Genomic DNA, 9,962 nt, shown 5'->3' on the forward strand with positions numbered 1-9,962 from the left:
TCCTGAGCCTCACGCTCCTCTTTCCGTTCCTGAGCCTCTACCTGGAGACGAGCAATACGCAGCTTCACCCGGGCATCTAGCCTAGAGCCAGGAGTAGACCCAGCAGAGAGGGGGTCAAAGCGAGGCATCGTGTATGGCTTCTCTTCCCCCTCACCATCACTGCTGTTCCCCTGTTCGCTGGGAGCGGAGCGCCCCCCCTCAGCCCCTTCCCCACCCTGAGAAACGGAGCCGCTCGCACCCGAGGGCTCTGCCACAACAGAAGCCCCCTCCCCTTGGTCCCCAATCGCCACTGGAGGCAGGTGAATACCCTTGTCAACCATCCCCTTTAAAACAGCATCCCTAAGCTCTCCCTTACGGAGCGCAGTGGAGACAGGAATGCCATAATGCTTAGCAATAGCATGCAGGTCCTCCCTTCGACATGCTTCTAGCGAGCTCAGAGTGGGGCTAGCCACAAACCCATCCAGGTCGAAGGCAGCCATGCTCGCCAGGACACCAAACACACAACACAATTACACACTATACACCACCGTCCCCACTGGACTAGCCACACAAGGCTACCACACCACAGGCTACCGACTAGCCTGTTGAGCACCAACACAATAGCCCTGAGCTAACCAAGTGAACAGCAAAGCCACTGCTAGGCTTAAACAACTGGCTTAGCACTCAACACACCTGTGAGTCACCCACCAGTGATGAACAGAATGCACATAGATGCCTGCAAACACACACAGCCCAACCTGACCAGAAACAAACTTCCCCAGAACCTACCTAACCAAAACTATACCTGGCTTAGCTGTCTTCTGGAGCGTGCCGGGCTCGGGGCCACTTGAAAGGCCACACATCAGCGGCCTGAGCCCTGAAATGCCTACCCCCACCAGGGAATTGAATCCCCACCCAGGATTTGCTCCGAAAACAAAAAAGACAAAATAATAAACGAGTGCCCGCAGGAAGGACGACTGAGTCAGCCCAGCTGGACACTCAGCTCAATCATTTACTTCTGGGGAGGCAGTTCACACAATGGCCAGGCCAGACAAAATCAGCAGACATCAAACACACCTGCCCAACACCAGCAACAACTCACCACCACAAAAACCCACCAAACAATGACCCACTCGATATCCTTCGTATTCCCGGACGAGCCCCCAAATATGTTACGTCCCCATGGGCAAAAGGTAATGAGGAGAGTAACACAGGTGGGAACCGAAGGATAAAATAGGAGGAGACCAATGTTTCAAAAGAGCCGAGGCGCATTTATTAAGAAAAAACAACATAAAGCGGGCTCCCCCCCACTAGGAGAGCCGATAAGCTGGTCTGCCAGACCTCAACCACAGCAGCCTGGAGAAAAACCTGCCACACACACGGCTTCGTCATACACAACGGCCCACACAGAGGCCGAACTGCAGCTCCCCCCAGGTATTTGTAGCTGGCCACGCCCAATCATGGCTGCTTGGCTGCAGGTGTGATCAATGAGTGGGAAGGCAGGGAGCAGGACCTGGGAAGAGGCAGAGCAGAGCAACCACACACACACACACAAACAGACAGAGGCCACAGGGCCGTAACAGTTTGCAGCCCAGTCTTGCCACATCCAATATGGCGGCGACGTCAGTAGGCGATGCAATGTGCTGATTGGCTATCCAGAAACGCTTTGAAACCCGTGCCAAAGATCGCTGATTGGCTCTTAGTTTTGGCACGTCAAAACAGTGCCATAACTCGTAGTTGTAAAAAAAGTTTGTAGCTTTTGAAAAAAAGTTTGTAGCTTTTGTAAAAAAAAGTTTGTAGCTTTGTAAAAAAAGTTTGTAGCTTTGTAAAAAAAGAGTTTGTAGCTTTGTAAAAAGTTTGTAGCTTTGTATCTAGAAGTACAAATATGTTTTGCAAGTACAAATATTTTTTTCACACGCACAAAATATTTTTTGCAAGTACAAATATTTTTTGCAAGTACAAATATTTTTTGCACACGCACAAAATATTTCTACAAGTACAAAGTTTATTTACAGATACAAAATACTTATGGCATTAATTTGAGCCCATAGAAATCAGAGTCAAAATGTTGTGAAATTAGTAAATAGATATCTTGCCAAAAAATACATGAGATGGGACAAGACCAAAATAAATGACAAAAGTCTTCTGCAAACAGTTTACAAAATGAGCAGACCACATCAATGTCCTTTTTGTATCTTTGTAGAAATACCTCGCAAGGATAAAAACGATGAATCATTTTCAGAGACACTTCTTTAACCTTATTTATAATCAGATATTTAGAGGGCAAACACCATATTCTCTTCCAGTTCAGAACCAGAAGTTGGCTTCTTCGTGTATATTATTCAAATATGACGGAGGTAGTTTACAAGCGGCCATAAAACGAAAATTATTAATATTTTATGTATGTACGTATATATATATATATATATATATATATATATATATATATATATATATATATATATATATATATATATACATACTGTATATACATATATATATATATATATATATATATATATATATATATATATATACTGTATATACATATACATATATATATATATATATATATATATATATATATAAATAAAGCCCCTTTCTACAAAGAAATTTACATTTTACGTCTCATTTATTCATTCACACACGCACTAATATACTTGGGAAACAGTTAGGCACCAAATATAATATATTTAATTTTCTCAGACGGCAAAAATAAGAACTTTATTGATCCCACATAGGAGTAATTCATGTTATATCAGCTATAGAGAACAATGTAGTGCTGAAAAACAATATATATCCCCCCTCACAAAAATAAGAAAAATAGAGAAACATATTCTCTCATTAACAAAGCATATTTTACATTTTTATACATGTTATTTGAATTTTTTTTTAATTTGTTTTGTTGATGAAAAAATATGTCTATTTTTGTGAGGGGGGGATATATATTGTTTTTCGGCACTACCTTGTCAATGTGTGTCAGTCTTGGGGTCTTGTAATCCTCCCCTGCTCCGTTCTTATACGGGGTCCCACAGATTGATATCCTTAGCAAATGTTTTTAAAACATTGGTGGATAAAGCTTGTGAGTGTGTAACAGATGGATTAGATCTGTCTAGATTATGATCGAAAAATGTATTCATGTCTGAACCTACAATAAGTGAGTAATTCGATAGACAAAGTAACTCTTTAGTTAACCAAGGGAAATAAGATGGGTCAAAGGTTGTGGGCGCGTATATACTTGCAAAGGCTACTTTTTTACCCTGGATAGAAACACCACAATAGGCCAATCTCCCCGAGTTATTAAAACCAATTTTCTCAATTGCCAGATTTAGTTTGCGTTTCATTAGGATCATGACCCCCTTGGTCTTGGATCCGTCCCCAGAAGATGCTACTAATCTATAGTGTTTGTTCTGCATACGACGGACATCGGTCAGTTTTAGATGAGTCTCGGACAGAAGAGCCACATCAACATTCTTTCTTTTTAACAACTCCAGAATTTTTGAACGCTTAAAAGGAGCTTGAGGTCGGATTGAGGCAGGATTTATGAAAAAAATTCGTATACGTTTTAAGTTTTCTAGTAATAATGTCAGATGAAGCGTTCCAAACCCAAAAGAATGAGCCCTCTAGTGTATCTCTCCTTTGCCTTGAACAGGCTGTGTGCTGCAAAATGTGCTGCAATTCGGGCCCAAATTTCCCGCGCTGGGCTGCGGATGTGACGTCACATGACGCTGCATGCACGTTCTCCCCGTTCTCCCGTGCCGGCTTCGCTGTTGGCTGCAGTACCCCCAACGGCCGTCGTGGTGAAGGGTGGCGCTAGAGAGTCTCATTTCTTAAAAGGAGCCTCATGCTCCTTTAAATGCGGAATTCAATCCCCTTACATTAAGGGATAGTATAGTGCCATCCAGATGTCTTCTGACCAAAATGGAAAGTAATCCTGACATATGATTAATGTAACAACCCTGTGTGTTCTCCCACCCCCCTCTTTTCTATGATAAACACATAACTTCTTTGTAACCATCTTGACCTACCTACCTACCCTACCTGGTAGAGCTCCCAAGCATTAGTTTCAAACATATATAACGCCAAAATCAATATGCACTGAATGAACCAAAGATACTCAGCCATAAAACATAATGAGATGGAAAGCCAAAATTAAATCAAAACAATATTGCGTAATAAGGTGACTTTCCAAGAGGGGGAAATAAGTAGGCCTAATACAAAAATAAAGTAAGAACCCTTCTGCAGAAAGCATACCCACTGATTGAGTTGCTTTTAAATAACTTCAGAAAATAAGGCACTTATTATATTTTTCATGTGAAAAAAAGTAGTAAGTAAATTTACAAGTGTAATTAACTAAGAGCTGCCGATACATAAACTTAAATTGTCCTGTACATTACAGTACCATACCGTGCCATACAGTGAAGTCAGATCAAAGAGGCTTTTATGTTGTTCAGTTGCCATGGTAATCGTCAGTCCGGTAACGGTAAGAACATGCCGACTGATAGACAGTAGATCGCTGGTCTTGGCAAAAGTCTAGCCATCCAGGAACAGTCCATACCTTCACCGGTCAGAGCTGGACCGGGCTCCATCACCTCGGCCGAGGTATTGGTTGAAAAAAGCTTCCGCAGCAGGTGCTGAATGAGTGGCGGGTCCCATTGAATTACACCACGAGCATCGCAGGGTATCGCAGGCTAAACTTGATGCCCCTCTTGTACAGCTGTGTTTTCACCTTCTTGTAAGCGCTGCGCTTGGTCGCCAGCCGGGTACTGTAGTGCACCTGGAGCACCTGTTCTTTCTCTGGGTGTTGATGAAAACACATAACGAATGGTCGGGGAGGTGCGTCAGTACCCGGCTTGGCCCCAGCTCTGTGACATCTCTCCAGCTCCGGTGGTTTTGTGAAGCTGCTGTCATTCAGCACTTTCACCAGGAGCTCGGACATGAATTTCAGGGGGCATTGACCGCGCTCGCTGTCCTCGGGGATGCCAAGAACACTCAGTTGTTTCCACTGTGGTGATCCAGTCACTGTGGTTTGAAAGTATGCCCTCTGTGTCGGTAAAGCGAGCCTCAAACGATTCCATCTAGCATTTAACGGCATCCAGTTGTCGGAATCGGCAGGAGCGCTGTTTGTAGTGCGGTTGTAATATCACTCCGGGCTTTCCCGAGCTCAGTTACCAACGTGGCTAGCGTTAGCTGCTGTCGCTCCGCCGCCGCCTCGGCACTTCTAGTCGCCGGCCGGTCTTTTTTGCCTCCTCCTGCCATTTTTGTGAAAGTCTAACCTGAAGGGTCATTGTCGTTCAACTATAGCGTCTGTATGGCATATTTTAAAAATTTGAAGCGAGCTTTAGTCGGGAGCTCTCCTCCACGCCTCTGCTCAGCCAGCCAACCCGGAAGTCAAAGTTTATTATAAAATATAGCTGACTTAGCAGTGACCAGAGGCAGGAGTAGCAGCAAACCCTTATGCTTATCTGAACGGTGACCTTAAACGTCATGAAAATCACCTATAAATAAAATGTCCTTAGCAAACTAGAATCCTTTAAATACAAACCAAAAACACTGCACAAAGCAGGACAGACAGAAACAAAAAAACTACCAGAAGTCTAAAGGAAAAATTATGCCCTGACAAAAATGTAACTGAAGAACAGACGGTTAAAAGTTTAGCATGAAAGAAAATGAGACTAAACTAGACAAGCACAGAAGATGAAAAACATGAAAAGAGACCATAAAGGAATAATAACTATTACTATAGTTAATTAAGTGGACAGGGGACAGGATACTTGCCAGGCCATTCTTAGGGAAGATCTGGCGATGAATGACTGGAAAACCGGGGTTTAAATAGACAGAGGGATCTGATGAGGAGAGTGGCTGCAGCTGTGCTGGACCTGGCTGGAAGCTCCTTCCCCAATTACTCACAACTCACATCACCTGCGGCGAAGAGCACACAGTGCACGAGCTGTGGGGGTGGGGCAGGCTGGTTGTTGTGGAGGGTGAGTGTTAGGTGGAATGAGTGGAGGTGACACCGTAACACATCCCCCTAGAACCTCTGAGGGATTTATGATCAAAAAGAGTCTGAAACAAATTTGCCTGTATAAATAAAAGGGTTTTTATTTGTGGTTTCTCCGAGTTTCAGCAAAACCTTGATGAAGCACTTTAACCCTTCTCTGGAATGAGGATCAGACTAATGAATGAATGTAAATGTTACAAGAAAAAAACAGTTAAATTATCCTTAAAATATTAATGAAAGGTATACTTTTTGACTACATATCTATTAACTAAACTCTACTTATTTCACACACCGATTAAATCTACAAGTTTGAAAGTGTTCACTGAAAGCAGTGTGTTTTTGACAGTGTAAATTTAAGTGCAGGCTCATTATCATCCTCATCCTGAATCTCCCTGTCTCATTGCACACGACCACTCAGACTCTTATGCAGTCCCTAAGGTGTAAATGAAGAGATTATGAATGTTAACTACTTTTTTTTTAATTTTAGGTGCTAACAGAATTCTTTTAAAACGTTGATGAAGATTTTCAATCCTTCTCTTGAATAAAGTCCCAGATAAGACTCAGTGATTTCCTCACATTTATGGCACAATAAAAGTATAACGACACAGAAAAAAAAACTATTGACCTTTGCTGAAAGTCAAAGTAGTTGCCAGTAATGAAGAGATGTTTATTTCCTTGTTTTTATTTAGAATCTACTTAAAGATTGGGATTCTTGAAGCAAACTTGGAATAAGGAGCAACCACACAGACAATCACATGAACACACACACTGTTTCCCTTTAAAATGAATAAAATACTGTAATTTAAATAAAAATAACTCTGGAGGGTTTTGGAGAATATTAAATGACCATTTTTATTTTCCATTTGCAATTTATTTACATGTATTTTTATATTGTATTTATATCTATCATTTATACTGAAGTTACCAAACATGGTTATGCCTGGCAAATGCAATTCACCTTTGAATTAATTATAAGAAGATATTCTTTCTATCAATTGTTATTGATTTTCTAATCCTGGTTGACTTTTTTGAACAGTTTTAAACTATGTACAAGTAAAAACTTCAGTGAAACACATGGCTCAAGTTTAAATGTGTTATGTGAATAGTACGTCTTATGTTTCCTCATTCTTCAAAATAATGAAGTCACAGTTTTTTTCTTTATCATTTGGCAGCAGATCCAAGTGTATTTGAGCAATGATATCTCATGTTGAGAGGTCACACCCCTACAAAGGATATAAAAGTAAGCCTCGGAGGACTCTTGGAAACATTCTCCAGAGGAGATAAACTTCAGCCCCTCGACACTTCTGAATGCTTAAAACCTGTTATAAACAAGGTATGAAAATGTTGTTGTTCTTCTTGTTGTGCCTGTTTCTGGGTGCTGTGTCTCCATCGAAGGAGCAGGAGGTGAAGCTGCAGGAGTTGAAGCTGCAGGAGGTGAAGCTGCAGGAGGTGAAGGAGCAGGAGGTGAAGCTGCAGGAGGTGAAGCTGCAGGAGGTGAAGGAGCAGGAGGTGAAGCTGCAGGAGGTGAAGCTGCTGCGAGGCGGCTGTCCCATGTTCTGGTACAGCTTCAACGACCGCTGCTACAAGTACGTCGCCACACCGATGATCTGGGCTGATGCAGAGCTCAACTGTTTGTCACAAGGAGCCAACCTGGTGTCCATCCACAGTCAGGATGAAGAGAACTTTGTCAAATTGCTGATCAGAAACTTTGATCCTTCTGAGAGGCCCACCTGGATCGGACTCAGTGACGCTGAGAAGAATGGATCATGGTTCTGGTCTGATGGATCCAAACTCAGCTTCAGCAACTGGAACTTAGGAGAGCCAAACAACTCAGGAGGGAACGAAGAGTGTGTTCACACCAGCTTCGGAGCAGCTAAAATCTGGAACGATTGGATCTGTTCAGGAGGAAATGCTTTTGTTTGTAAAACACGTCCACTTTTCTAGTGTTGCAGAAGCTGTGTCCGAAATCACTCTGTAAGATGTGTTGATCAATTACATTTGATTAATCTTGGATAATGATCATTTAAAATAGTGAAATCATCACAAATATTGAAAGGTTTATGAAAAGACAATCATCCAATGTACTTTCTTCAGGATAAAGGAAATAGAGTTTGAATTTTCTCAGAATTTTACTCTTCATTCCAATAAGTCAAAGACAAGTTTTTCGTGAAATGTGTAAAGAAAAAAAAGATCTGGATGATTTTCCATCTTTTTCTTAATAAATGATTGAAATGCTTAAGTTGAATGATCTTTACGGCCTGACTAATCTCAGGTTTACAGTCTGATATGGCATTTGCCACCTGTACCGGGGACTTCAGGGTATAACAAGGCAAATAAAAGTAAAAAGCCAATCAGAAGCACCCAAGCTTTTGTGCTGATGCCACAAGCTGGTTATCTATGGAGAGCTGATATATTTCAGATCGCTCCACTCTGGTCATTTCCTTCTACGAGTGCAGAGGAGTGCGCTTCATGCGCAGTTTATGCAAATTTTCAGGAAGGTTTAAAAAAAAAAAAGGAACCCCTCATTTTACTTGTATACATCCATCACCACAAATGTAAGAATAAAAGTATTATTTATTCAATTTTCTGCATTTTGTAATATTAAAAACGTCCACTGGCTTGTTATCTTACAATAAATGGAAATTAATAATACACTGTGTTGTGGAATGAATATATATCAATATCAATCAATATATCAATATATACCTCTGCGGAAACTTTTGAACCATCAGGTGACTAAAATGTCTGAAGACTGAAATGATGACACTTAAGAAATAAAAACAAGGCAATGGCTAGACTCCAGAGAATTTTAATAACATACATCTCAAGAGATTGATGAAGGAATAAGACCAAATTAAAGCTGCAAGCAGCGATGAACGGGCCCTCGCACTCACGGCCACCGTCCCCCATAAGCATATCAGAAATTACACCACCCACGACTCTCTAGGTCAAACTAGAGTACTAGAGAGAGAGAGTGGCGACAACTCCGTTCACTGCAATGGTTCAGTTTTTTCACAGCAATGGCGGAGCATGGAGCCCCTCGGAAGTTCCCGGAAGTTAGCGCAAGCTAACTGCTGCTCAATGTATTTCAATGGAGGAGCTGGTAGGAGCAACACTTGTTCGAGGTAAAAAGTTTAAAGAATTACATTCTGGTATCAGTGGGGCATCGGAATTAAATTGACACAAGTAATTAATTATGTTGGCGTATTTTCTCCGTATAGATTAGAGGATTTAGGGAATATTAAAAGGTAAAAGTTTAGGCTATCACACTAGATAACCATAACAACCCGTGCAACAGGCTGATAACTTACGATTCTGCTCTCTGAACAGGCTATAACAACCCTGTCAATTTATACTAGTAGCAAGGTTAATGTGTAGGGAGTGTGATTGCAGTTATACATCAATTTATTTATTTATTTATTTATTTTTTTAAATATCATTTAGGCTGCGGGATGACAGGTAAAGCTTATGAGGATGAGGATGGTCTCCTAATGTCTCAACACTGCATTGCACTGACTTGACTGTAGTTCTGTTTAATGTAATTCATGTCATTACTGTGGTGTGTATTGGACAACTTGATTTCTTTTTTTTTTTTCAAGAGATCATTATACTATTATAACTGGGCAAACAACCAAATCACGTAAAAGTTACTAGGTGTTTCTACTGTGTACTGTTGTAGTTCTGATACTAATACTCATACTTGTATTTCCTCTCCTGGGTTGCAGGAGGAGGGCAGAGTCCAGACAGAAGCAGAGAGACAGCAGAGCATCACTCTCTGCCCTGATCCAGCACTGTCCTGAAGCAGCTTCAGCTGTTCTGTTCCAGCCTGATATTCAACTTTGTTTAGGTCTTGCTACCATTAACATCTTTTGTTTGTTTCCTCTCATTTTTCCCTCCAGTTTGCAACCTAACTTCCCTTGGTTTGTTCATTGTTTTCCTGTTCTTTTTTCTATTTTTTGAATAAAAAAAAGGCTCAAATTTC

The 9,962-nt window shown here is 41.3% G+C and overlaps 1 protein-coding gene and 1 long non-coding RNA gene across 2 annotated transcripts; both read left to right on the forward strand.

Moving 5' to 3' along the window:
* The first annotated feature begins 7,241 nt into the window (after positions 1 to 7,241).
* Positions 7,242 to 8,777, forward strand: LOC133461110 (lactose-binding lectin l-2-like). Its single transcript, XM_061741889.1, has one exon. The coding sequence runs from the start codon at positions 7,289 to 7,291 to the stop codon at positions 7,922 to 7,924; it is 636 nt and encodes a 211-aa protein (XP_061597873.1). The 5' UTR covers positions 7,242 to 7,288; the 3' UTR covers positions 7,925 to 8,777.
* A 162-nt stretch (positions 8,778 to 8,939) lies between these two features.
* Positions 8,940 to 9,962, forward strand: LOC133461111 (uncharacterized). Its single transcript, XR_009784168.1, has 2 exons — positions 8,940 to 9,105; positions 9,706 to 9,962. It is a non-coding gene; the product is annotated as an uncharacterized LOC133461111 (long non-coding RNA).

Source organism: Cololabis saira, chromosome 15 (assembly GCF_033807715.1).
Source record: "Cololabis saira isolate AMF1-May2022 chromosome 15, fColSai1.1, whole genome shotgun sequence".
Lineage (NCBI taxonomy): Eukaryota > Metazoa > Chordata > Actinopteri > Beloniformes > Belonidae > Cololabis > Cololabis saira.